Source organism: Psittacula echo (genome assembly GCF_963264785.1).
Source record: "Psittacula echo genome assembly, chromosome: 5".
Lineage (NCBI taxonomy): Eukaryota > Metazoa > Chordata > Aves > Psittaciformes > Psittacidae > Psittacula > Psittacula echo.
Genome location: NC_137739.1, coordinates 29,289,800 through 29,317,757, shown reverse-complemented (window position 1 = coordinate 29,317,757; position 27,958 = coordinate 29,289,800). Strand labels below are relative to the sequence as shown.

Here is a 27,958-nt window from a genome sequence, read left to right as displayed (position 1 = left end):
TCTTTTAAGTTGTTAAGAAACACACACACAAAAACACAGCAGTTACATACCAGTTGTTCCTGTAGGAAAACACACAGTACTTAGGAAAAAGTATCAGATGACATCAGTGTTAATAAGAGAATGTACTGCTCTTGGGATAACCAAGTTTGTCCAGGTTGGGCTGACAGGCAAACTGAATCATGGGTGGTGGCCCACACAGGAGAACCAGTGTCTCCCTGCCAGGGGGAGGAAGGTGGCTTTGAATCATCTCCGCAGTGATGAAGCCAGAACTGTACTTCCAATCTGAAACAGAGAGATTAAACTGTTAATCTGAATCTCCGAACAGTCTGAAGCCTTTTAAAACTGCCTGTGTTGTACTTGCAAAGTAGCTGTAGAATCAGTGAAGTTAAGCCACTATCACCATGCAAGCCAAAAGACGGTTAAATCTCTCACTGAGCTCAAACCTAGTGGTCCCCTTCCACAGGAACAAGAAGCATGTGAGTAACAAGGATCTCATTGGTAAGACATGGAAGTTCTCAATAAGTGATAGATTTAAAAGAAATTAGACAGCAGGTAGGAATAAACAGGAAGAGTGAATTAAATTAGCTTCTCCAGTGAAGAGAGGTCACCTGGGGCAACTGTGCAGGGAGAGAGATTGAGACCTGTGCCATCCAACACATGAAAAAATACAAAAATAGGAAAGAGATCCAGTGATGAGGTGACAAAGTTTGATGATGACAAAAGTCCTGCTGTGTAAAGGGCTAAGAAAAAAGAATAAAAAGAGGAAAGAAATGCTAAATTAACCAGTAATATTATTGAATGCGTCTGCCATTCAGAGTGAGCCAAGTAGGGAAAATAATACTGCCTTCACATAAAAAAGTACGTGCTTTAAGATCATCAGGAGAAAGATACTGGGATTATGAAAACAGCAGTAGTCCAAAGGCATGTAAAATGTTACGGAGTATCAGGTAAGGGAAAGTAAACATTAAGTTTGCCTGCATCTTGACTGCCACTGTTCAGTGCTGAGCTGCTCAGATTAAAAAGGGACACAGCAGAGCTGGAAAAGATTGTGAGAACAAGGATGAGCAAAGGTACATAATCACTGCTGCACAGGGAGACCAGCAGCTGTCAGTGTACAGGAGATGGGGCAGTAGGCCCAATTGACAGATGTCTGTAAAATTAGTTATGTGAAGACAGTCGATAGGCACCTATTAATACTTTCTTCCAACACATGAATTAGGAGGCAAATACAAACCAGAGGATGTCATTCTTCAGACAAAAGTGCTAATCCTGTGGAACCACTAACGAACAGACTGCCAAAAAGCTCAGGTGGGCTCCAAATGAGACATGCTAAGTTCTTACAGAAGTAGTCCACTGAGTGTTACTGTAGCTATAGTTGGCTCAGAACTGAGAAATACTAAAGACTGGAAGAGTATCAAGGCATTTTCTGGCCTTCTACTCACGGCTGTTGCTGACATCAGGCACAGGACTTCAAATCTGACTCAGTTTTGCTCTTATGTTTGTTAAACAAAAGCTCAGATCGCTTACAACATCAGCAAACATGACTACCCCAGTGTCAGAAAAGACTCAGGAAATTCAACCTCTCCCTCCATTTCTAATTCATTGCTACACCAGCCTACAGTTAATGCCTTTATCTATACACATGGCAGCTCTGTTTTACCAGAATCTAATCTAGAGCTGCTGCAAAACAAAGATGTACCTGTACTATTTACAGGTATTAAGCAATTTAATGCCAAAAAAATGCTAACATAACCCAATTGGAGAAATAGCTCGAAACAGGGCTGAAACTTTTACTGAAAAGTCCCCAAAACTGGCGCCTCCCAGAATACATCAAAAGATCAACGGAATAACTTGTCTGACCTAAGAGGAGTTAATTTTAGTTCACTTTCTAAGACCCACCTGGTTTAGATCACTATTCAAAAGAGGTGTTACGGTAAGACTTCTTTCTGAGGGGCATCTTTGTCATTTAGAAGTGTAAGACAGGAGGATTTGGTATTATACTAATGGCCTCTTGAACACAAGTGAAACAGTGACCAGTAAACACAATTCCAGTGTGTACCAGCAGCTTACCTTGTGGAGGTCTGTCCAGTGTATACCAAAGAGTGAACTGATCAGGATGCCTCTTAGCAATGTCTTCTAGCTCAGCTCTCAGTAATATATCTTTCTCTGTCTGTAAAATGAGACTGCAGTTTAGGTCCAACCCACCTCAAGGTGCCCTCTAAGGTGAGCTCATCTGGCATTCAACAAGACAAAGGCAGGAATAACTCATTCAAACCGAAAACAAGTGGGGTTCCCCCCCGCCCCGTGCACAATAGCTATTAGCATTAAAGGCTTCTGTAAATTCAGATTAAGAATAACAACCTATGAGACTTAACAGCCACCTAAACACTGACTTAGAGATGGCAATTTTAACAACTTTTAAATTAAGGGTAAAATCACAATTAGCTGACTTTGTTTCTGACCCTGGCAAATGTGGCCCTGTACACCAGCATGGTGAAGGTTAACTGCAGAAACAGACTAACTGAACAAAATCTTCTGTGGAATCAGCAAAGAAGTAAATTGAGTAGAAGGATCAGGATCTGTTCTCAGTACTTATTCCCTAATATAGGAATTAGGGAGTACAAGTGAAAATATAAGGAGTGATCTTCAAAACAAATACGATCATGGGAACGGTGAGAGCACCATGCAAGTATTTTTGAAGGGTCTTATGGATCATTTTTTTATTCAGTTTCTCTTTAAATTGTTTTACTCCAAGACATTATATTAAGAGCTTAAATAATAACCATCTCCTGCTTCTCCCTATGCTGATCATTTTTAAATGTCCTATCTCAGATAAAATTTTCTCATAAATGGTTGGGTGAAATTCACAAACCCAAGGACACTGGAAGAGTATGAAACATGCAAAGCAGAATTTTCTCCAGGGGATAATGTCCATCACTTCAGAAAGCTCAGAGGCCAGCAGAGAAGCTAGGCCATTAAAGAAGGACAAACAGATGGGTCAGTACACTCGCCTGATTAGCAAAAAGAAGATAACATTTCGTGGAGTCCTTGGGATCACTTGTGATACGACGAATCAGCTGCAACATTGGAGTTATTCCTGTTAAAAAACAGAGTGGTTAAAACCTGGGTACTTCTTTCTGGGGCTGCAGTTTCAGTATTAAAGCTGCCTTTCCTCAGTCTTCAGCGGAAGCTTAGTTTGCACAGGGACAAATGCAGAGCTTGGGGGATTCTACTATTACAAATAGTCTAAAAAAACCCACCCAACCAATCCAAGCCCACAGTACTTCTATCTGGGGCTTTCCTCTTCAGCATTCTGTACCGCACACAGCCATTTTGCCTCCAAGATATTCTCCTAAAACATTTTTGGTCATTGAGACTGAAGCTTAGAGAGACAGTGACTTCTCTGAGGTCACACTGTAAATCAAGATTAAGACTCTGAAGTTTCTAGCTCCCAGGACTGAGCTCAAGCCACTGGAAAGCCTCAGTGTTGCTAGGAAAAGAAATACAGGTGTAAGTGCTCTGCTGCTGAAGTACCATGTTTGATACTTCTCACATATACCCACAAAGATATCTTTGCTCCCTAGATGTTCCACAGGATGTGAATAGTTTTACCTGTTCCTCCAGCTATCATCCCAAGATGTTTTGCAAACTTCTTCTCTGCTTCAGACTTCTTATGAGGCTTGATAAGAAAGGTACCTAGAAAAAAATATTCAAAACCTATAGGTATATTAACTCCAAAACAAACATGGATTGCTATATGCTAGCAATTAGGACAGATCTGGAAATGCTGAATGGACTCACCATAGCAGTGAGGACAAGGAGTTAAAAACCTCTTTGTCCCTAAAAACTCCAATTTTTGAACAACTGATCTACTCCTTCCCTGCTGTGCAACACCATTCATAATAAACTCCAGGATTTCCACATAGAATCACAGAATGGTTTGGGTTGGAAAGGACCTTAAGATCATTTAGTTCCAAACCCCTTGGAATGGGCAGGGATGCCTCACCCTAGACCATGTCATCCAAAGCCCTGTCCAGCCTGGCCTTGAACACTGCCAAGGATGGAGCATTCACTACCTCTGTGGGTAACCACCCTCACAGGAAAGAACTTCTTCCTTATACCTAACCTGAACTTCCCCTGTTTAAGTTCAAACCCATTATCCCTTGTCCTATTGCTACAGTCCCTGAAGAAGAGTCCCACATCATGCCTAGAACACAACTTGGCATCTGTAACACTGGTGGCTGCTAAAGGTAACCACAGCCCCTACAGAGAAAGAAGTTTCTTAAGACATCTTCATCATCCTCACTTGCACCATGGATTTCGCCATTTGCGTGTGTACACTCTCAATGGAGTTGTAATTAAACCAGCATCAAGCAAGAACCCCTGCCAAGTTTAGTATTTTATTACTGTAATTCACTTCCAGTCACTGAGATCCCCCATGACACCTGCACGAAGCTGGGTGACTCCTGCTGTCCTGTGAAGAGATCATCTTGGCCATTGCTGCTCTACACCTGGGTACACCATTGCTACCACAGAATCGTGACTGAATTAATCTCCAAGGACCAAGCCAAATGAAAAGCCCATGAAAAGCATTTTATACGAAAAGCGCTCAACATATTCCAGTCTTAAGGGATAAGTAACTGGTAACAAGCTTCCCTAGCTACTACTTTTTATAGCAGCCAAAGCAGAGCAGAAAGGAATGTTTGGAAAACATGCATCACTTGTTTCCTGAGGTGTAACAGATTCATTAGTATATTACTCATCATGAAAGGTCATGGTCCAGAGAAGTACTAAGCACTTATATCCCCCTTAAGTAACAGTTAAGTGCACAGTCCCTTTCAGTCAGCATCAGTGCAAAATTTTTCACTTGCATCATGAAAGAGGATTACTTCTCTGAACTCATTTCCTCACAGTCAACAGGTTTAATCATGAGATGGAACTGGCTCTCAGTCAGCAGGTTATTCAGTTACAACACAGATTCTCAGTGGGCTCCCTTAGTTAAGAAGCATCTCGAACATCTCCCTCCATATCTATAGCTGAGGTATTATTTCTAGTGCAGCCTTCTCAGTAGCATAATGCAATAGTGATTTCTTGACATGATACGGTCCCAGGAGTGAGACCAGCTACTCCTCACACAAAGTAAACACAAAGTACTCCTTTCCATCATATCAATTCTGATGGGCTCTTGATCAAGACCAGGAAAGGTGGATTTTCTCTTTTAAGCTTTTTAAAAAGAAGGTTTGCTACAAAGTTATCAAGTTTTATAAAACTAAAAATAACCAGCACAAATTCCTCCCGTTTGCTTTTCCACCTTCATGTCACAGTACCTGCCCCCTCATAGACAAGGAGCCCATTTGGCCCTCTGAAATCAATAATATCTCCAATCTTCATGTTATTGAGGTACTGGGACATCTTTCCACCTTCTGGAAACTTGGGATGCACATTTTTGTGGTAGACCTGTAAAAGCAATAATTCGCATGCTATTACCCACTACCTTTCATGCAGATAGTATTACAAGACTGTAGAACACAATATTGCAGGTCTGAAATTCAGCATCTGAGAAAGAAACTGAGACAGTTCTTTGCTCCCAGTTACCTGCTGTGCCTTGCAACAGGAAGTAGCCAAAATAAGTGAAATGCTCTGATAGACACATGTCCCCAAGCTCTCTGCTAACAGCCCAGCTAATAGGAATAGTCCAGCCAGATTATGTACTGATGCCCTCACTTCACTACTGCTCCAGCAAGAACCTTACAATACTCCACTTTTGTAATCACTCCTGAAAACAGCAGCATTGCTGCATCTTCTCAAGACTTTCTCAGAGACGTGAGCCATGTTATAAGTTTTTCACCTTTCAACACACATAATAAGTATTATGTAGTTAGTAACAATTCACCATACCTGAAGAACAGAGCACACAAAACAGCCCAGATTTTTGCCTAAGGACAAACTCTATCATAGAAAAGGATTAGAGAATCCAGAAGTCCTGGGATCAAATCATCCTGCACTCCCCAGCTTACATGATTTCCCTTGCTTCCATACCCTATTTTCTTAACCAATAAACACATTAGCAACAACTTCTGACATAGAAATATAATTACGATCTCACTAGCATCACCAAAAATCACAGTTCTTATTGATTTGTTTTCTACTTCCAGCTACTAGCAGTTAGTAGCAGCATAGGCATCTCGAGGGGGAGCGATTTCTATTCATGCATTGCCAGTTAAAAGGTAACTAGGGAGGTTCCTGCAGTACTGCCAAGGAAGTGATTCCCTTCTCCATCTACCCTACCTCTGCTGTCTCTCAGTGACATATAGCAGATACACAGGATACAACTCACTAGTTAAGGATAATGTGAAATGAGTTGTCTGCCATGCAGTCACCCTATTGGAAAAACAATCAATCAAAATAAACTCTATACTTCCCTAAAATGAAGTCATTCCAGTTAGCAATTTATCTAAATTAAAGGAAATCAAAATTTACCTTTATAATTAAATCAACATAACCTTTTGTCTCATCACTGGAAACTGGGGTATAGGCTCGAATCACCAGATTCCCATCAATTTTTGCAGAAAGGTAAACATGTTGGCCTGGGGAGAAAGAATTACAATCTCATTATTTTTTCATCCCTGAAAGAAAAGATGGGAGAGAAAAGCAGGTATTGTAAACCATTAAACACAAGCAATGATGGAGAAAGTCTGTACCAAATAAATGCTGTATAAAACATTTAGTCTCTTTTTGCAGCAAAAGTTTCTGGGGCACAGGGTAACTTAGGAGAGCTGCTATGTTACAGAGTCAAAGATAAGCCACAAGAAAAGTAGGAAACTTGTTATAAAATAGTGATATAGAAAGTTTATTGCTCATTCTCAAGTGCTCTGTATTTTGGGTTCTGCTGTTCTGACATCTATCAGCGAAGTGCAAGTAAGGGTAACACCAGCTCACAAAGGAGTAAGTATTACAGTTTAACAGCAACAGCCTCTCAGAACAAAATTCCCACAGATTCTGCACCAAGACATCAAGAACAAAGCCTTGGGTCATACTCCTTCTCCATAACTCCTACCTCCATAATGCTGCAGCTGCCACAGCATTGAATACTGCTGTCCACAGAAAGTTTTTTGCCCAACCTAATGCTCCAAGAGGCAGACTCTAAAAGCCACCTTTTTAATCTGCTGATTAAAAGAACTGAAACTCCTTGCCAAGAGTAATCTTCTCAGCCAGACAGCACTGATCTACAGAGCTGTATGGAAAAACAAAAGCAGGAACAGTGCTGGCAGAAAACACTTCTATTTTTAGCAAAATGATCCTGGTAAAAAAAGCAGAAGGCAGGAATCACCCAGAAAGTAATCTGGCACATACAGTTTCAGGATCCTACTCTTAAATTTTTAAGAGTACAGTCTGGATAAACACAAGCGCTACGGGGCACTTCTCAATTCATATATCATTTGTCTAGTTGGTGTGGACAGTTCAATTACAGTTTCCCATACAAGCCAGATAAGAATCTGGAGAAAGACTGCTGCCCTTGACAGGCAGGATGCAAAAGGTGGCTGTGCTTGCAGCACAGCATGGACAAACCCTGACACCTGCCACACAGCACGGGAAACTGTGAAAACACAGTACAAAACAAACAGGGCTACATCTGCAGATCAGAAAGGGAGACTTTCCCCTCACAGACTACCATGAATTCAAGGTCCAAGGTTCAATGCCATCAGTTTTGCAGGTTACGGGAAAGAAGACTGACAATCCTAGTCTGAAATGAACTTCTTGCTACAGAAAGCAAGAGGAAGCTATACGCATACGTACGTAAACCAAAGGTAAGTGCATAAATGGAAAAGCTTCTGAGTATTTCAGCATCTTCTATGTAGAGTAGTTGTACTTTCCCCTTTGTTCTGCACAGAATAGTTATAAGCTTCCAGGCAGAGTTGTTCTCATTCTCATTTACCAGTGCAACTGTATTTGCCAAAAGCCTGAGGGCAGTCACCAGTAAAGTGAGGGTACCAGATGGAAGTAGAATGCAAATAAGAAAAAACTTTGACAGATACCATTCTTGCTTATATCCTCACTGGCGATGAACTCCATCACATCCAGTTCAGTTTCACTGCTCTTGTTCTAAACTACACCACACAATTTCACACAGGCAGAACAAAGAGCACACAAAAGATCAGAAATACAACCCCTTGGGAAATCTGGCATTTCTCTCTGACATAGCAGCATTCAGATGCAGCTTTTAACTCCTTGCTTTGCTGACCCTTGATTTGCCAAACAGTCAGAACTCCTAGTACTCCTAAACCCAAAAACATATGTAAATGAGGTGCTTTCAGTACTTACCTACAGGTAACCCTAATTTATGATCTGGAGAAGGCAGCCCAAATCGGAATTTCTTAGTATCATGACTGATTTCCTAAAAAACCAAAACAAATGAAATCAGAGTGAGGTCAACATCACCACTGCTTTGAATTTTAAACTCTACTCAACACCATACACTTTAATAAGCCTGTTCTTGGCTAGCATGCAAGCCAAATGCTAGGAACGGAAGCAGAAATGGCTGTGGAAAATCAAGTTTAAACAGATCAGAAGTTTCTAAGCAGTCTTTTCCTCTTTAATTCCACAAGGAGTGTCTTCCTGTCTGCGCAATCCCCACAGAGCCTCTACATAAAGAGAATCTGGAAACCCTCCATCACCCAAGGCCAATGAGCACATTTCATCATCTGTGGCCAAAAATCAGGCAAGTCACAACGTGCCCCAACATCGGCTGTCAGGGTGGGCAGAAACGATGGGAGAAACACAGCTCCAAAGTAGGACTTACATACACAAAGACACGAGTCTACCCTCCTCTTGGAACAAGTGTAACACGGTAGCGTTGGCACAAAGGCTTTCCAGGATCCTGCTCTGCCCACAAGAAACACTGCAGTGCAGAGGGGCAGCCCAAGACACACCGCCCCTCAGACCCTCCGGCTGAGGCACCAACCTCCCATCCACACTGCCCCGAGCCCACGGACCGAGCGCCCCCCAGACCTCCGCCCGGCCTCGGCCGATGGGCAGGGAAGGGGCCCAGCAGGGCCCCCTAGAGTTGGCCCCCACGGAGGGGGTTCAGGCATTCGGCAGCTCCCGTCACCTCCTTCTCCACCAGCCGCAGCGGGTATTTAGCGAGCGGGTCCTGCAGGGTGACGAGGCCGCCGTCCCTTCGCCGCGTCCTTCTGAGCAGCAGCAGCAGCAGGGCGGATGCAGCTACCACGGCCACGGCGACAGCCACAGGAGCACCCTGTGAGGAGAAGGGCAGGCGGTGAAGGGCGCAGCCCGGCGAGCCGGCGCCCGGCCCCGGGCCGCATCCCTCCCGGCCCCTTACCGCCAGCGCCTCCATGGCAGCTCCCGGTGAGCAGATCGCGCCACCTGCGCCCTCTGCCCTCCGCCACGGCCCGCCCCGCCCCGTGGCCCAGCCCAACGCGCCGAGCTCGGCCACAGCGCCGGTAGCTACAGCGCCCCCCGGCGGGGCAGGGCGGGGATGGGACCGGGACCTGAGCACTGGACGGGCAGGGCCGGATCGAAACCGCGCTCCTCCCACAGCCGGCGCTGAAACGCGTTTCACCAGTCTGGGTTCCCGTTTGAAGTGTGCTTTGTAAAGCTAAGGCACGTTGAGAGTAGAGTATCCCGCACGCAGACCTTGCTGACGGTAAGGACCGCGGGGCCCTCCTAGATAGCATGTGCTGCTCCCCAGGATGGGAGCACAGATCTCCATAGGCCACTGCAAGCAACCGGGCCCGTCGTGCACAAAACAGCCAAACAATCTGCTACCCTGAGTGGACACCCACTGGCTACAGTCCTTGTTCCTCCTGCGCCTTTCCCTTACCTCAGTTCTCATTGCCTTCATGTTCAGCAACATAAAACGGTGATGCAAGAATTCTAGTCCTGTCCCAGTTTGCCACAGTGTGTCCCGTGAAACAGCAAAGTTCAAGTCCTACAGGCAGAAATAGCCTGCAACGCTATAATCTAACAATACAAGGTTCACAGAGGAAGAGGGCATTTTTCATTTTCATCCTCCCTCAAGCCTGCAAAAGGTACAATCCTAAGACAAGGCCATCAAGGCTGCACCAATATTACAGGTAAAGACTGCATTACAGTGCCAGTGCACCCAGCAAGGTGCACTGCTGGACTGCTGGGCTTTGCAACTGTGACTTTCTCTTACTTTGTGACAAGCAGCACTAACGAAGTATTTAGTATCTATAGGCTTCAAATTGCTTTCAAACGAAAAAACTCACAAAAGAGACTAAGTATCATTATTACCCTCCACAGAGGGTAGGACAGGATGACACAGTTTGGGACAGACACAAAATCAATTAACAGAAAACACACATCTTTGAAATCCAAGCCACACAGGCCAAAGTAGTTCATCTAAAACAGAAGCATGCCCACGTCACACAGATGCATCTTTCTCAAGAGGAAGAAAACAAACTGATGAAACCTATGGGGAAGGAAGGAATGCCAGAAATCACGTCACAGTCTACCAAGCTGTGGATGGTGAGTGAAACAAGGAGAAGATAATAAATCTGTTTTGTTAGGTTTTGGAATCCTTGTCATTTATATGACTTGTAAAAAGACTGAAAGAAAGACATTCAGCTACTGAAGTACTGACTATGGAAGACCAGAGAATTAATACCTCACCATGCTTCTTTAATTCTTTGTTAATACTAGCTTTCCACACCTGAGTTCAAAAGCAGGGCAGCCACTACCAAAATGCTACATATTACTACTCTGTTCCTGAAGTAGATTAACTCCTTTATCAGTGTCACACACAGCCACCATCCTGCAACCATACTGTAACTGAGCCCAAGGCCCTTCAGGCTGAATGACCCATTCTCTACGATTCAAGAAGCAGCCAGATTCTCCCCCCATGGTTGTTGCGACTTATTTTCCGGCAACATGGTACAGCTTGGAATTTTTTTTATGTATTTTGCTTTTGGTGATCTACCATATATCCATATGTCAAAAGGCTTTAAACTCAAGCAGAATAAGGCAGAATAAAAATACCAGATAAGAAACATTCATATTGCTCAGCCAGAATTTATCCTGAAGGATAAATAGGAACAAGTGGAGGATAAATAGTAAACTTATCCTATTTTTTTAATTTTCAAGGCAGGATTTTGTCTACTATGACTAATAAGTGCACAGCTATGCAATTACCAGTAGCTCTCTGCACTACTGATAGGAGCATTCATCTTCCCTCAAGAACAAGACTCTTTTTTTGTTTCAGTGAGACAAAAGCAAGAGGGATTCTATAGAGCTTGAGAAACCAAGCCTAATTCTTTCCTTTTGTAGACTTGTCTTACACAGACATAACATCCACAGTTCCTCTGGTGTTACTGTTAAATTCAGTCCTTTGAAATGCAAAGAATCAAGTCTAGTCACTTCTGATGAAGAAATGACAGTCCTTCTGTGCACCCAATACATGCCAATAAATGGATTTTTAAATGAGATAAAAACTGCCCTTGTGCCACTTGTCCCCAAAAAGTACAAAGGAAAAAAGGCTAGGGGAAAAGAGAAGAAAACTGGGAAGATCACATGAGAATGTAGTTCTGCACTACCACTTAAATATAGGATTGTCACATGCTTTTGGGCAGACCCACTGTGGAAGAAAGGAGGGTCAGGAAATGCATACCTTCAGACAGAGTACAGCTAAGGATGTCATCTGGCTGTGTCTCATGGGGATGTCACAGGAGCACAAGCAACCAGGAACAGTACGATGCAGCAAGTCATTCTGCTGGCCCTGGGCTGGAAAAGGAGGTGGCAAAGAAAAAGTATTATGAAGCAAGAATTCACAGAGATCATGTCACAGAGTCAGAGATCAGTAGTGTTCTTAACATCTTTTGTATCTATATAGCTAGAACTCAGGTTTCAGATAACTGCTTCCTCTTCTATACTATTGCCAGGCAAGCTTTAACAAAGGACATACACTTTCTATTTTCTGATGAAGAGCAACAAAGGTTACAAACATGCTCTAATAACCACTTCTGCAAAGACTGCCTCAGTGCATCACTAGCACTGTATTTGGGCTCTCGGCACACATGTGTCATCCCCCCCCCCAGCAGGACTACAGTTCAGAGCTAACCAGGAAGATTTATGGTCACAGATGCTCCCGTAACCAAAGGTCAGAACAAGGTATTTCTGGTCACAGACTTTCATTCTAAATGTTTAGCACAGAGCTAATAAACAATGTGATGAGTCTTCACTCGCTTTTGTATAACATTACAAAGCCATTTTTACTTACATGCCAACAGAAGGATTATATGCAGGTCTTAAGCACCAGGGAACCCAAGCCTACCTCACTACTCAGGTAGGCTACCAGTATTCTACCTTTTGACTGTAGGGGTCAGGAAAGTCTCATGTAACTGTCAAGAATTAAAGTGGGCTTTTAATAAGTTTTGTAAAAACTAAAAAACAATTCCATTACATGAACTCTATTGAAAGTATTTTTTTATTTTTTAAAATCAAAATTAATTTACATCACAAACCAGTTCACAATATTGCTAAAAGATACTGACAGCTTACAATACACTAAAAAGATAAACAAAGGCAAAACTAAACTATTTGTAAAACCATACTAGGGCAAACACAAAAGGTCAGTATCACACAGTCAAACAAAAAGTACCCTAACAATCAATTCAAAGACAAACAATTTAAGACAGCACTTCAAATACACAAAAGGATTTTTTTTTAAGAGCTGTCAATTTCTCAGCATATAACCCCTGCATTCAATAGGGCTGGCACAGCTGATACCATCTGTTGGTCTCCCCCACCTTTGTATTTTTCTGAACACACCCAGTTGATACCCTTGTATTAAATTAATGAGCAGATAAAAACTTTACAGGTATTTTAAGCCACCTTGTTCCTGTTAAGCAAAATAAAATAGCAACAAAGTGATGAGACATGTTTGCTCCCAGCACAATTAAATTGGTATTGTCAGCTCATAGCAACTTCCACCATAACTGAACATTAACAGACCTCCAAAATTAAAAATTAGAAAGGATATTTTCCTTCCATTGCTCTCCAAAGACCAGTTCAGGGAGCTTATCCAAAACAGAACAAGCATACTATATCAATAATGTAATACAGCTGTGTCTTACACTTCATCTCAATTTGTCCATAGTCCTTCCTCCATGAAGCATAGCCATACTTTCACAGAAAGCTCATGCTCCAGATTATTTTCTGGGCTTTTGCCTAAAACTTTACAGTGAAGAGAAGAAACTGGTGAAAAACATTTACCGTATTCATTGGGGAATAAAGTTAGAGGGGCTATTTTTTCCCCCAACTACAAATAAAATTATATCTTGTGAAAAAAATCCAAACAAACAAGCAAAAAACCAAAACCAACCCAGGCGTTCAAACCAGTGTCATCAAAAAAACAGGGTTATTGACATCAAACACATGTATGGGAAACACATCACTAATGATTTTTGCCATTGATATAAACAGAACCAAAATGAGGTATTTTTCTTACTTTCTAGTTATTATGTCAAAGAAGGATTATACTTGTGTTACCGATTGTACTATCATACTGATCCAGTTTCTGAACACTAAGACTGTGTACAGAACAGCCTGCAAAAATAATTGGAGCCCATAACCACAATTTCTTGTTTAAGCAGACGTTTGGGCATTAAGCAAATTGCTGTTTACAAGTAAATATGCTCAGTTTGCAGTGTGTGGATAAAAGTAGCTCTTTAATTACGTGTGCAGATTAATTAGGATAGCTGTCAGTTCTTCCATGATGCCAAAGGCCCTTGGCCTGTCTTTTCAAACACTTCTAACCCTTTAAACAACACGCATTTGGTAAAACAGGAATTGTATTAAAAATATCCTTTTCCATGCAATTGGATTGATTCACATGACTAATGAGTAAATAATATTCTCCTCCTTCTCAGTGATGCTCTATTACTGCCACTGCCTATGTCCTGTCAGAGCCACAGGTAACACTCCCATTGACCTTAATGGAAGGATGACTGACTGCCCGTTCCATTGTTTTACACAGGCACTTATTTGATCTCGCTTCTGCAGTGTTTATGTGCTCTTCAGTACTACATTTAGCTCTGGAGTCCTCAGTACAGGAAAGACATGGACCTGTTGGAGAGGGTCCAAAGGAGGCCACAAAAACAATCAGAGAGATGGAACACCTCTCCTGTGAGGAAAGGCTGAGAGACTTGGGGTTATTCAGTCCGGAGAAGACTCTGGGGAGACCTTATTCCGGTCTTTCAGTACTTAAAAGGGGCCTATAAGAAGGATAGGAGAGACTTTTTAGCAGGGCCTGTTGTGACAGGACAAGGAGTGATGGTTTTAAACTAGAAGAGGGGAGGTTTGGGCTGGATGCGAGGAAAAGATTTTTTACAATGAGAGTGGTAAAATCTTGGCACAGGTTGCCCAGAGAGGTGGTGAATGCACCATCCCTGGAGACATTCAAACCCTGGATGTGGTTCTGGGCATTGCAGGGACATTGGACTAGTTGACCTTTGAAGGTCTCTTCCAACCCAAACTATTTTATGATATGCTTGCCATATGATGCTTATTTTCCCTCTCTTTCTTTCTAAGATAAACTAACAGTGTCAGAAGCCTAAAAGTAACTGTCTGCCTCAAGCACACATGTGTAAAGCCAAAGTCTCGATTCATGTAAAACAGCAGTAAATTTACCAGGGCATCAGCTACTTTGGAATCTATTCAGCAATTGTGAGCTAACACACTCTCACCAAATTCTGCTTTCAGTGGCATTTGTGCTTTGGAAATGTTTTACAATGTGGTCCATCAGAACCGTGCTTTTGATGGTCACACCATGAAAATGGGGAGATCTGCTAAAAGGAGTAAAAAAGAACAGGGTAAACTTTGCTAAGATCATCATCAAAGTCAGGCTGTAAATTTGTCAAAGCAGGCTCAGCTGCCACCATGTGTCAGTTCGTGCCTCCCTACCTTCTCCCAGCCCTGAGAAACAAAGCAGCAAAAAGGAAAAAATATTCATCAGCACGAGAAATGCAACAGAGAGGGGAATAACAACACATCCAGAAGAAAGAAGATTTTCAGAAGTGACTACTGATTTAATTTCATTTATTCATTTCTAAAATATCCCTAGCTGAATACCTAAACAGCCAAGATTTCAGGAAGTGCTGAACACCAAAATATAAAAATGGCACCCTGGAAATGTCCTGAAGTTAAGCATCTAGCAATAGCAAAGATTCATTTAATCATTTTTTTCATACATACCACTACCATTAACAGTCTGCTTGATCCAGTCAACAAAAACACCAACGTTTGTGTATACTCCTGGGTAGCTCTTCCTTCCACATCCCAAGCCCCAGCTAGTGATTCCATGAAGGGTGTAAAATCCCGAGTTATCTTCTGAAGGACAAACTAATGGGCCACCAGAATCACCCTGCACAAGGATAAAGGAATCTTCTTATAAGCTGTCATCACTCACTATGTTTCTAAATAATCAGTTCACCTACAAGGGGTCCCAGCTTCTCATGTGTTTGGGGGTTTCTGTTTTTTAAAAAGCAGAGAAAGAAATAACTCTTGTTCAAGGGAAGTATCTCGTTTTGTGATAAGAGTAATTAAAATCCTACTATTAAGGAGTCACTTACTGTAAATCACCTACAGCCTGTTTGCAAAACAGCAAGAAAAGGGGGATGGGGTTGTAACCGGGCTTGCCCCAGTGGGGCAGCACTCTAGGATTGATGAAGACTGGGAGGCCTCCTATAATCCTAGGGTGAAATTGGTGAGCTCAGCTCCCTCCTTGAAATGCCTGTACACCAATGCGTGCAGCATGGGAAATAAGCAGGAGGTGTTAAGAGACCTGTGTTAAGTCAGGAGATTATGATCTGGTGGCAATTACAGAGACGTGGTGGGACAGCTCGCATGACTGGAATATAGTCATGGAGGGCTATGTCCTTTTCAGGAAAGACAGGCCAGCCAGGCGGGGTGGTGGGGTTGCTCTTTATGTGCGAGAGCAGCTGCAATGTACTGAGCTCTGTCCAGGGACAGGGGACGAGCGAGTTGAGAGTCTGTGGGTGAGAATTAAGGGGCAGGCTGGCAGGGGCAATACTGTTGTGGGTGTCTGTTACAGGCCACCAGATCAGGGTGAGGAAGTTGACGAGGCCTTCTACAGGCAGCTGAGAGCGGCCTCACAGTCACAGGCCGTGGTCGTCGTGGGGGATTTTAACTTCCCTGATGTTTGCTGGAAGGACTACTCAGCAACCCAGCCACAGTCCAGGAGGTTCCTCCAGTGTATGGATGATAACTTCCTCATGCAAATGGTGGATGAGCCAACCAGGAGAGGAGCGCTGCTGGATCTCACCCTCACTAACAAGGAGGGTCTGGTCGAAGCAGTAAGGGTTGAGGGCTGCCTTGGTTGCAGCGACCACGAGATGGTGGAATTCAGGATCTTGTGTGGTAGGACCAGTACAATAGCAAGTAGAATTGCAACCCTGGACTTCAGCAGGGCAAACTTTGGCCTTTTCAAGCAATTGCTAGGGGAAATCCCATGGGCAAGGCTGCTTGAAGGTAAAGGGGCCCAAGGTAGTTGGTTGACATTCAAGAATTGCTTATTTCAAGCTCAAGAGCAGAGCATCCCGACATGTAGGAAGTCAAGGAAGAGGGCCAGGAGACCTGCGTGGCTGAATAAGGAACTGCTGGGTATGCTCAAGTGGAAGAGGAGAGTTTATAGGTCATGGAAGGAGGGGCTGGCCACTCGGGAGGAATATAAGGCTGCTGCTAGAGGATGTAGGAAGGCAGCTAGGATGGCTAAGGCCTCCTTAGAATTAAATCTGGCCAGAGGGGTCAAGGACAACAGAAAGAGCTTTTTCAAATACATGGCTGATAAAACTAACACCAGAGGCAAGGTTGGCCCACTGGTGAACGGGATGGGTGCCCTGGTGACAGAAGATACTGAGATGGCAGAGTTATTGAATGCCTTCTTTGTCTCAGTCTACTCTGCCGGAGGCAGTCCTGAAGAGCCCTGTACTCCTGAGACCTCAGATGAAGTCAGGTCACTGGAGCAGTTTGCCTTAGTCCATGAGGAATGGGTTAGGGACCAGTTGAGCAATCTGGACATCCATAAATCCATGGGTCCAGATGGGATGCACCTGCGGGTGCTGAGGGAACTGGCGGAAGTCATTGCTAGACCACTCTCCATCATCTTTACCAAGTCTTGGGAAACGGGAGAGGTGCCTGAGGACTGGAGGAAAGCAAATGTCACTCCAGTCTTCAAAAAGGGCAAGAAGGAGGACCCGGGTAACTATAGACCGGTCAGCCTCACCTCCATCCCTGGGAAAGTGATGGAACACCTTATCCTTGATGCCATCTTAAGGCATGTCAAGGATAAGAGGGTTATGAGGGGCAGTCAACATGGCTTTACCAAGGGGAAGTCATGCTTGACCAACCTCATAGCCTTTTATGAGGAAATAACATTGTGGATGGATGATGGCAGAGTGGTGGATGTGGTCTACCTTGACTTCAGCAAAGCATTTGACACAGTCTCCCACAGCATCCTCATAGCTAAATTGAGGAAGTGTGGTCTGGATGATCAGGTAGTGAGGTGGACTGCGAACTGGCTGAAGGAGAGAAGCCAGAGAGTTGTAGTCTATGGGGCGGAGTCCAGTTGGAGGCCTGTATCTAGTGGAGTGCCTCAAGGGTCAGTACTGGGACCAGTATTATTTAATATATTCATCAATGATTTAGATGAGGGAATTGAGTGTACTGTCAGCAAGTTTGCTGATGACACTAAGCTGGGAGGAGTGGCTGACACGCCAGAAGGCTGTGCTGCCATCCAGCGGGACCTGGACAGGCTGGAGAGTTGGGCAGGGAGAAACTTGATGAAATATAACAAGGGAAAGTGTAGAGTCCTGCATCTGGGCAGGAACAACCCCAGGTTCCAATATAGGTTGGGGAGCGACCTGTTAGAGAGTAGTGTAGGGGAGAGGGACCTGGGGGTCCTAGTGGATGGCAGGATGACCATGAGCCAACACTGCGCCCTTGTGGCCAAGAAGGCCAATGGCATCCTGGGGTGTATTAGAAGGGGGGTGGTCAGTAGGTCGAGAGAGGTCCTCCTTCCCCTCTACTCTGCCCTGGTGAGACCGCATCTGGAATATTGTGTCCAGTTCTGGGCCCCTCAGTTCAAGAAGGACAGGGACCTGCTGGAAAGAGTCCAGCGCAGGGCGACTAAGATGATTAAGGGAGTGGAGCATCTCCCTTATGAGGAAAGGCTGAGCGAGCTGGGTCTCTATAGTTTGGAGAAGAGGAGACTGCGGGGGGACCTTATTAGTGTATCTAAATATATAAAGGGGGAGTGTCATGAGGATGGAGCCAGGCTCTTCTCAATAGCAAACAATGATAAGACAAGGGGTAATGGGTATAAACTGGAACACAAGAGGTTCCACTTAAACTTGAGAAGAAACTTCTTCTCAGTGAGGGTGACAGAACACTGGAACAGGCTGCCCAGGGAGGTTGTGGAGTCTCCTTCTCTGGAGACATTCAAAACCCGCCTGGACACATTCCTGTGTGACCTTATCTAGGTGTTCCTGCTCTGGCAGGGGGATTGGACTAGATGATCTTTTGAGGTCCCTTCCAATCTCTAACATACTGTGATACTGTGGTTTTAACATTCCCCTTTTCAGAATCTATCTGGCAATACTTTAAGTGTCAGAAAGCAAAGGTGAAGCATGCAACTTACTGTGCATGAGTCTTTGCCATCTTCCAGTGGGAATCCAGCACAGATCATCCTCTGGGTCACTTTACTAGGAAGATTGACGTAATAGCTCTGACATGTATCAAGCACCAGGATGGGGACTTCCAGCTGATGCAGTTTTTTCCCCTTTTCTCTGTCTTGAAGTAAGAGACAGTAAAACCAGTAGACGCAGGAATTAGTGATTCTAGAAAGAAGCTTTACTCTTTCCATTTTCAAGGGGTCTCATCTAAATTATCCAATTTCTTTCCTCCAACCTATTTCCCTGCATGTCTAGCTGAGCTTACACAAGTCAAAACTTTTTTAACACGTCTGTTCTCCAGAACCTAGTGTATAGACCGAATGAATGTTACAACACAGAACACAGTAGTTAAAGCACAGCTATAGTATTCTCAACTTGGAAACAGCAGACTGCATACCTTCTTCATGTGTACCCCATCCTGTGACAACACACACACTGGAGGGCTGCACCACCTCCTCCTTGGTAGGGAGGCACACCGGGCGCACGTAGTGGTTGAACTCTAAGGGCTCAGCCAATTGCAGTAGGGCAATATCAAAGTCCATAGTGGTCCTGTTAAAACTTGGATGTATAATACAGTGCTTTACCAGCCTTTCCTAGGAAAGCAAGGACATGGACATTTTCTGAATGACCTGGGAATTTGAGTCACACTAATTTTGATGTTATAAATATTCAGGCCATATGCAAGACACCTTGAGAGGAGTACACACTTAGAAGCACCTACTGAAGTCACTAGCTTTCTTATATCAGCAAGTCAAGATTATGCCTCTTGGACATGGCTCCAGGAACATGCTGGAAACTCCATCCAGCAAGTGTAGGAAAAGGGTCTTGGAAAAACTTTTGTCCGGTCTGAGCAAAGTGGAAACTTGTGCTCCAATTATTTCTGTCTTGGCAGTAGTCACCAGCGAACACAGAGACAATACACTCCTCACTCACACATCCTCCAGGATACTGAGCTTTGGAGTTCATTACTGGTGAAGGCACAGACCTGTGCTGATACAATTTCTCTGTCAGTCACACAAAAGCTGTTGTGGAAATGCAGATTAAGGTCAGCATGCAGGCTATTAGAATTCTGGATTGTGAACAATTTGGGAGAGGCATTTACATTAAAGACTATTTTGCAAGATTGATTTCTATTTTATTATTAAGCAGAACTTATAGTACCTGCCTGTATTCTTGCTCTGTAAGATCATGAAGTCCAGTTACCACCATCCATAAGTCTCTGTACAGTTCCCTTAAAAAAAGATAAGTACATTCCTAGGCTGATATAACAGCATTCCTGAAACCTGCACATCTTGAAACAGCCCTCACCCAAAATAGATGCTAGGACCCTACTACATATTCTGGGACCAACAACTCCTGAAGCATTCTCTCATACAAATCTATGGAAATCTTCCCACTGACTTCTAGGGAGCATGAAATAGTCTCATGATGAGGCAGCAGGAACTCTTGAACACAGTGAATTGAGAGAAAAGTCACTTTATAAGGACTGGGGGTGCCTGATGGAAAACACAAGGCCTGCATGGTCCATGTCATCCAGGGACAGTGCTGGTCCCTACCTTCTTAATGAAAAAGGTGCAACCTCTAAAACATTACTGCCTATCAAATGATATAAAGAAATGCAATAGAAACATTTCATTTCACTCTGGTCTCTTAACCAAAGTCTCTCACTGCCTGAAAACCTGTCATAACTCCCTGATGAAATTAGCTGCATAGATCATTAAGCCATGTATGCAAACTCTGATGTGATGGCAACATGCAATAGAGAATTCTTCCTTAATATGACTCTTAAAACAGTACCTTCAGCACAGCACAACAATGCTCCTGATATAAATTTTTTCAAACTAATATTTAGAAACTTAAAAGCCAAAGTCCAAAATTCAAAACAGCACTTGCATTTCAGGTCCCCAGTTTTGTGAGGGTGGGGAAGACAATAAAAGAAATTGAGAATATAGATGTCTGAGCATCTTTGGCATCTGGAGCTTTTGAAAGCTTATTCTCATTTTCAAGTAATTGCAACTTTACTCGAAAACCAGCCAGAAGACCAAATTATCAGCAATCCTGGGAGGATTTCTTTAAACCTATTTTAATGACCCGATGTATGTGAATTTTAGATTAACATACTTGTGATTAATTTGAACTTCCAAATAGGTGGTATCCAGCCTAAGAGATGAATAAAGAAGTTGCACTTTAGAAAGTATTTTAAAGAACCTGAAGGTCACATATACTATCCTTTTATCTCCTCTCAATAAAGACAGAAAAATTTCCATGTAATTTGATTTAACAGACTGATAGGTTCTTAATAAGGGAATGGCATCAACCCCATGTACAGAAGCCTCCTGTATGTCCTCCAAAATCTACACAAATACACTAGTTTTAAAATTTCTTGATAGGCTGATTCTACCTGGATGAAAACATGATCTATAAATGACCCAAACACAAAGGAGTTACCTAAGAGGAAGTGGTAGATGACAATGGAATTCGTATCCTGTTATCTTTTCTGAAAACAGATCTGAATGAAAACCAAACCTACAGAAGCAGGCTACTTAGTTGCTTAGTAGCCACTATGATCCTAGTACTTGTGTGTGGAGCAAAGGAATCCAGTCCCAGTGTGAGGTGGTGATCGAAACTGTGCCAGCCACCCTGGGCAGAACCACCATGCTGCAGAGAATCACCATGCAATTACATACATTTCCAGGGAAGGGCTCATCCCAGAGTACTTACTTAGAATTAAAGCAGTGAGCAGCTGTGACAACCCACTCTTTGGCAAGAACTGCTCCTCCACAGATATGCTCATCTGAAATTCGTACACTGACCTGCCAAGGCCATGAGTAAGGTACAGCTTCTTCACCTCCAATTATCCTACTGAAGATGAACCTGGGCTGATTTGAAGGCATTCCACAAATATCATCTGAAACAGCAAGTTCTGATGTTTCAAGAAATCTTTAAAAGTTAAGATTTGGAGAAGCAAAGAATAGTCTACTTAAAAGCTACCCCACAGCTTCTAAAGCTTCCTCCCTCTCCTTTCTTCCTAAATCTTTCACCTTCCCTCATTACAATGGATACAAATGTTTAGAAATAGCATTAGGAGATAATCTTAGCAACGACAGCTTCACCAAGATGAAATCAACTACTTAACTACAAAAGTTTTAGCAGTAAGTATGGACTCACCCTGTTTTCCATGAAGTACTGAAGGGGAAAAGGGAAGTTTTAAAATGCTGGTTATTATTTTCAACTATTCTGTACACTTTGGAAAGCAAGTGGGTGTAAACTGACATAGAAGCTGAAATAATGCCACTTGCACTACTGTAAACGACTTAAGATAAATGAAACAAGAAAACATAGGTTCTGCTATTCTAAAGCCAGAGCATAGAAGCGTTACCATTCCATCCATCAAATACTTGGAGAAAACACCATTTACATTATAGTTCAGAAGGTAATCCTTATTCCCACGAAGAATAGGACTGGAAATTCAGGTTGGCTGACCTGTTGTAACTTGTATTTCTTCAGTTGTTTCCTTATCTTGAAATTCTTCTTCACTAGTTGAAGTCAAAGTATCTAAATCTAGCAAATCAAAATAGAAAATGTGTTACCAGGCTGCCTTATGTGATATTTTGATTACAAAATCACTTTTATTTCCTTTATTATAATTTTATAAGAAGAATAGATTTCTACAGTAGGGATCTGTGCTATCACATCTTCATATGATACATATGCCATTTAAAATGTGCCAGAATTCTCTTACACAAAATAAAACTCTCAGGTTTTGGGTAGATTCATTGTTCCTCTTCACCCACTCAATAGGCCCTTTGTTTAATGCCTCAATAGGTTCACAATACAGGTTTTTCACTGAAACAATTTGTTAGATTAGAGTCTCCTAGAGCAAAATAATTCTGAATAGTCATTTTCACCAAAGAGCCTTTTGTGCTGTGCCAAAGAGGCAGTTTCCCAAGTTACTTCTATTACCTGTTACGCGAACAAAAGAGATTGTAGCTCTGAATCCTCCAAAGGTCTCTGTTTCATCAGAGTGAAAGACAACCAGCATCACAGCAGAGGAGCTTAGAACAGGTGCTGGTAGATCAAATCCACAAGACTTAGCTGAAGATGAAAAAGCAAAAGGTCCTTGCAGATTAACATGTATTTTTTCATCCTTATTTCTTTCAAGAGTAGGTACGCATGTTCTGACACAGTATTTCCAGTTCACATAAGAAGATAAAAAAAATAACTGTGCACAAGAGAGAAGCAAAGATAAGTGAACTAAGGCTGAAGGACTGTTCTATTATCCCTGACAGTTTGTCCTTGTTCACTAACTGTTCTCATAAGAACAAGGAGACTTTTGCATTTCGCAAGAGTTTATTATAGCACTCACCCTAATATGTTGCCCTTACATATTGAACACACTGGAAACCTGATTTCCCCTTGTTAATGTTTCAGCACTAGCACCTGCTATAGCATTAATCTAAGCACCAGTTTTAAGCAAGTGCTGAAATTAGTTGACTGGGACAGGTCTTCCTCTCATCCAGTGTAAGCCACAGGAATTTCCAGCAAGGTAGCAAGAATTACACGAATGCTCATCTAAAGAACTGGACTCTGGAAAGGAGACATCTTGGGTGCTTTGTGTGTCTGATCATTACTATAAAAAACAATTATTGTGTTATGCCCTCTTCTTCATTTACATGATTTCAGAAGTGCATTTCATATAGAGTTTGAACACACACACACACACACACACACACACACACAGAGCTGTTCTGTTCAATGTGCTTTTGCCTCTGTAAGTGGAACAAATGCAGCAATATCTGCAAGTATTCTTCAAGCTACTCAAACTAGTACCTGTAACATCACCTGAAGCTCTAGAGGCAAACTTTATTTTACACTGTAAAACACAGCTACTGAAAGTCATAAAAACAAAAAAAATTGTCATGCCCAAAATATGTTAAACATCAAAAAAGTCACACCAAGTTCCTCTTCTTTCCCCACGTCTTCATACACAGTTACAGCATCATAAGAGCAATCTTCACTCTCTTCCACTTCAAAAGACTGGTATGTCAGCTTTAAATAAACAGAAAATTAAAGAAAAAACCCAATTAAAAAGTGAACCTTGTTGTTACATTCACACAGGAAAAAAAAACCTAACCCACCAAAACAAACCAAAGATCTGTAATAAGGTCTTTAATAATCTCAATGATTCCTTTAGGGTTTGATTTCTAAGGTATTCCAGATACATCACATATTACGTGTGCTAGAAGAACCTGTCATGATAAAATTTTAAGCAGGAGAATCTATTTTACTGTAATCTAAAGGAGAAATTAAAACCTATCTGGCTTCTGGGATGGAAAGAAATTTCTCTGTCTGCACCCAGGAGCATTATTCAAGCTTATGTTGTTTGATCTTGCTGTTCCTTAGCTAAACAATTTCTTGTTTACTTAATGGTGCTCACGTCCATTCCATACACACAAGAAAGGCTCATATTATACCTTGATTACATGGCTCTCTGGTGCACAAACAACCCATTGACAGTGTGCCATGTTGCCGTAGTGCTCTGGATAGTGCATACTTTGTAACACCCCTTCTTCAAAAAGGACAGCTAAGGACTCACAGCCGGAATCTGGAAATCCAGGAAAACAAAAATGGAGGCACTCTGATTTCCTATTAAATTATTTATACACACACACACACACACACACACACAAAAAGTAAATTAAAAAAAAAAATAATCCTGTAGTGCTTTCACACAGCTGAGAAACTGAACAGGACAAGTGCAGCAAGCAGATCCTTGTGTCTGAAAGAGCTGCAAAGAAAATCTGGAATTTTAATTTTCTAATAAGGCAGAAAAACAATTCAATCCATGACTACAGCATTCCCCTGTGGCTATAGGCAGTACACTGCAGGCACAGATCCTTCTATGGGGTTATAGAAAAACAGGACATGGGCATGACAGAAGAACATCTGCCAACTTGCCTTGGCTGGGATGCTGAGACATAAAACGCAGCAAAAGGACATGTCTTCCTGATGTGCTATGCAGTGGCAAGCCCCCTCGGAGGGGATTCCTCCCTACACTCTTCAAAGGAAAGAAACTATCTGGAAAAGCTACAGAAACAAGAACATCAGGTGTCTGTAGCTGGATCGTCCAGTCAGCAGCTGGCCCTTGGGCCTGCTCCCTAGTGATGATGAACCACTCTGCACAGCAAAACTGAAAGCAACCTCCATGATGTGTGTCTTAGCATTAGCTGCCTCCCTCAGGGTCCCTTCATGAAAGCAGCCTTGGGACTAGCAAAGCAACTCTCATCTGCAAATTCTGCAGATTAGTCATTTGATTAATCTTTTAATTGAACTTTAAAATATCCTGGTATTAGGGAAGGAAATGAGATCTTGCATAAAATGGATGGAGGAGAGGCAAAGTTAAAGAAGGGCTTCTCTCAACAGCATCTATCCTATCTCTTTCTGGCATCCCAGTTTCTGCACTATGTCACATGGCAGCGTAACCACACTTCACTTGCTTATAACATCATCCACATAGAAATATCATAGGAGCTTCCTCTGATTAGGCCTTCTCCTGAAAATTCTTTTTCAGGTCACCATCCAAGAGTGCAGGCACGTATATCACCAGACGTAGACTTACCAGGAAGAATATCTGATGTAATAGCTTTGTAGGTCATGGAAAAACCAGTTCCATAATCCTTGTTGTCAGAAATAAATTTCAGCCTTATACTACTGGAGCCAATCAAAATAGGTAATGGAAGATCTCCTCCACAGAACTTCCCTGAAATACAGTGTTAGAGCACAATAACTGCTTCAAGTCTTTAGTCACTTGAGAAAACTTGAATGCACCATTTTTAGTTACAGCTTAAAATATATATAGCTAAAAAAAACCCCTTAGCTATAAAGATTTTAGGATGAAAAGGAAATCGCCTACTCATTCCTCTACATTCCCTATTAATCCATTAGCCCAAATGAATGCACACTATTAAAAATCCTTGACACCAGAAAGCTGTGCACTGACACAGTTCCCTACCAGGTGCTTTCCATTCTTTTCTCCTCCCATGCTCTTTTATTTTAAGTCATATGTCACAATGCATTCATCATGAAAATGCAAGTAACACATAATCAAACGCAATGTCCTCATTGAGTATACCTGCTGTTAGAATGAAAGGCTACACTGACAGAGTATGTCAAAGAAGGGGATGGCAACTCACCAACAAGTCTGTTGTCTTTTGAATAGACTGATAAAGAATCATAGTCACAAAATGTTTCTGGCTCTATATCAAAGTGGGAAAAACGAAGCAATATGTAGTTCCCTTCTGGCACAAATAGAGTCCATACACACAATCTGGAACAACCAATTATTTCACATTTACAAAACTGCAACAAAAACCCCAACTACACTGGTACAGGAAACTGTTTCTGGGGAAAGACTGTGTTTTGTCTACTTACTGGTGGTTTTGATAGAACTGGTCGGGACTGCCAGGAAAACGTAATTCTCCTTCACTGTCAGGGAGTTTGCCGTCCTGAATGCTACAAAATGCTGCATTGTAAAGTTCAAACAAAATAGAAGGGATCAGGTCTGACACATAAACAAGCATCTGTTCCACCAAAAAGCTCAAACATCTAGAGAATACTGTGTGATTCAAAATTGCTCAGCTGTACCTTGTTTCTGCTGCCAGACTGATGCTGGGTCCTCCTTCTCTTTCTTATTTGGAATTATGATGTTAGTTTTAAACCCCATAATTTGGGAGCAGAATTGAAGTACTGCCAATGTGCTATCATTTGTTACTGTAAAAATGGCAGCGTTTGCTTTTCACCTAAAATAAACTATTTGTTAAATGAGTATTTCAGCATAAATATTTTTCAGGGAGGAAAAATGCATGCCTCAGGACATATTAATTGCAGCCATGTTACAGCAGGAGAATTTTGCAACAGTACAATATGGTATTAGAGATACTTGAGTAGATGAAGCAGTGCAAGTACTTCTAGAAAAATACTTACAAAAACTATCCCCTGTTGTCTTTCCTTCTCCTTGCAAGGTAAGCAAGGCATTTATCAACAACTATGTACATGACAACTCATGTACTTACAAGATTATCTTACCTGAAGTGTCCTAGAAAGACCACTAAACAAAGACGCAAACAGCACTTAAATACTCAATTCTCACTAGCCACAGCAAGTCTATCTGAACTGACCATGTACCCAAGCCTGTTCATCAGCTGAGAAATCTCACTCTAGATTACTAAAATTAAAATTTTAAGATCTAGTTCACTAGAGTTGTTCCTGGTATCTTGTACTTGTGAACTTGTACTTAGAAGAAAAGTGTACAACAAGAACACAGACATGGCAGGAGCAAAGTAAGGCTTTGGTTTTAAAATACATTACATTCAAGGTTGGATTTCATGTTTTGTTGGAGCTGTTTTATTTTATTCAGAGAAATAGACAGCAGACAAGTAGATTCATCATAGACTGTGCAAAAGTTCTAGTAATTTACCTCAAATTTTCTATTTAGATCTATATTTTTATATGGAATGAACGTCACTAACTCGGTTTCATACACTGCTTGAGGTTCTGTCTTACATTTTTCCCATTCATTTTATTTGCATTTCAATAAAAATACAGCTTTATATATGTAGCTAGCTGAGGAGAATTCCTTTTTAAGCCACCAGTACATAAGTACTACTCTACATAAGTAATTTTTTTTTTTTTCATTTTACACAACCAGGATGGAAATAAGTATACATTTAAAACTGCTTTGATGATTCAAGCTTCTTCACATTTCATCTTTCATAAATTATGTATCAGACTATTTTTGGGGGTCTTTCAATGCTCCAACACAGATAGAAGATACTAAACATACTGTACTCACCTGGGGAGCTTTTCATTTTCAGATCTAATAAAGGAGGGATAGGGAAGGGGGTGGAAAAAAGAAGAATAAATAACTGCAGTTCCACATTCACAACGGAGGTTTTATTTTTATCTGTGTGAAATAGTAATTTTATACAGCTAGAACTGAGGCAAACTCAAATGCTTCTTGGGGACACAGTGGCTACAATAAAGTAGGCTTAGAATTAAAACACAATTCAGGCAAGTTCAGGCAATGCTGACTTTGGAATAAACAATTTTGGAATAGCCACTTCTAGAATTGATCATATATTGACAGGCCACTGCTCAGTCTGAGCAACAGACCTTTTAATGAAAATAGCCCAAACTGGAGGAAAGTACGTATTCAGTTTCTTAATGCTCTC

At 42.0% G+C, this 27,958-nt stretch overlaps 2 protein-coding genes across 4 annotated transcripts; both read right to left on the bottom strand.

Annotated features, from left to right (window-relative positions):
• On the bottom strand, positions 1–22,228 carry LOC308221528 (NADH-cytochrome b5 reductase 2-like). Its single transcript, XM_080618563.1, has 15 exons — positions 22,108–22,228; positions 21,450–21,636; positions 19,890–19,959; positions 19,126–19,321; positions 18,695–18,846; positions 15,232–15,400; positions 11,648–11,760; positions 9,110–9,256; positions 8,323–8,395; positions 6,481–6,587; positions 5,328–5,457; positions 3,613–3,696; positions 3,008–3,097; positions 2,071–2,166; positions 1–282 (listed from the first exon to the last, which is right to left on the bottom strand). The coding sequence occupies exons 2-15, from the start codon at positions 21,620–21,622 to the stop codon at positions 110–112; spliced, it is 1,773 nt and encodes a 590-aa protein (XP_080474689.1). The 5' UTR covers positions 21,623–21,636; positions 22,108–22,228; the 3' UTR covers positions 1–109.
• Positions 21,965–27,954, bottom strand: LOC308221527 (ovochymase-2-like). Of its 3 annotated transcripts, XM_080618561.1 has the most exons (8): positions 27,580–27,954; positions 26,160–26,250; positions 25,922–26,055; positions 25,348–25,488; positions 24,203–24,333; positions 23,684–23,777; positions 22,692–22,823; positions 21,965–22,289 (listed from the first exon to the last, which is right to left on the bottom strand). In XM_080618561.1, exons 1-8 carry the CDS (start codon positions 27,593–27,595, stop codon positions 22,198–22,200), a joined length of 831 nt encoding a protein of 276 aa, XP_080474687.1. In that variant the 5' UTR covers positions 27,596–27,954; the 3' UTR covers positions 21,965–22,197. The 3 variants fall into 3 exon arrangements, with proteins under 3 accessions (XP_080474687.1, XP_080474686.1, XP_080474688.1); XM_080618560.1 differs by lacking the exon at positions 27,580–27,954 and having other exon boundaries at positions 26,160–26,529; XM_080618562.1 differs by lacking the exons at positions 25,922–26,055; positions 27,580–27,954 and having other exon boundaries at positions 26,160–26,367.
• Between the last annotated feature and the right edge of the window lie 4 nt (positions 27,955–27,958).

What these genes read in the sequence shown, in the direction of transcription:
- LOC308221528 (XM_080618563.1), bottom strand. Translation starts at nt 21,622, where the DNA reads ATGCCTTCAAATCAGCCCAGGTTCATCTTCAGTAGGATAATTGGAGGT. An exon ending in ATGGCAAAGACTCATGCACA is followed by an intron (nt 15,401 to 18,694) that starts GTAAGTTGCATG and finishes ATCCTTGTGCAG; the next exon opens with GGTGATTCTGGTGGCCCATT. An exon ending in TAAATTAGGGTTACCTGTAG is followed by an intron (nt 6,588 to 8,322) that starts GTAAGTACTGAA and finishes CTTTCTCCCCAG; the next exon opens with GCCAACATGTTTACCTTTCT.
- LOC308221527 (XM_080618560.1), bottom strand. Translation starts at nt 26,308, where the DNA reads ATGCTTGTTTATGTGTCAGACCTGATCCCTTCTATTTTGTTTGAACTT. An exon ending in CAGTTCTATCAAAACCACCA is followed by an intron (nt 26,056 to 26,159) that starts GTAAGTAGACAA and finishes TGGTTGTTCCAG; the next exon opens with ATTGTGTGTATGGACTCTAT. An exon ending in GGGGAAAGAAGAGGAACTTG is followed by an intron (nt 22,824 to 23,683) that starts GTGTGACTTTTT and finishes TTTCATCTTCAG; the next exon opens with CTAAGTCTTGTGGATTTGAT.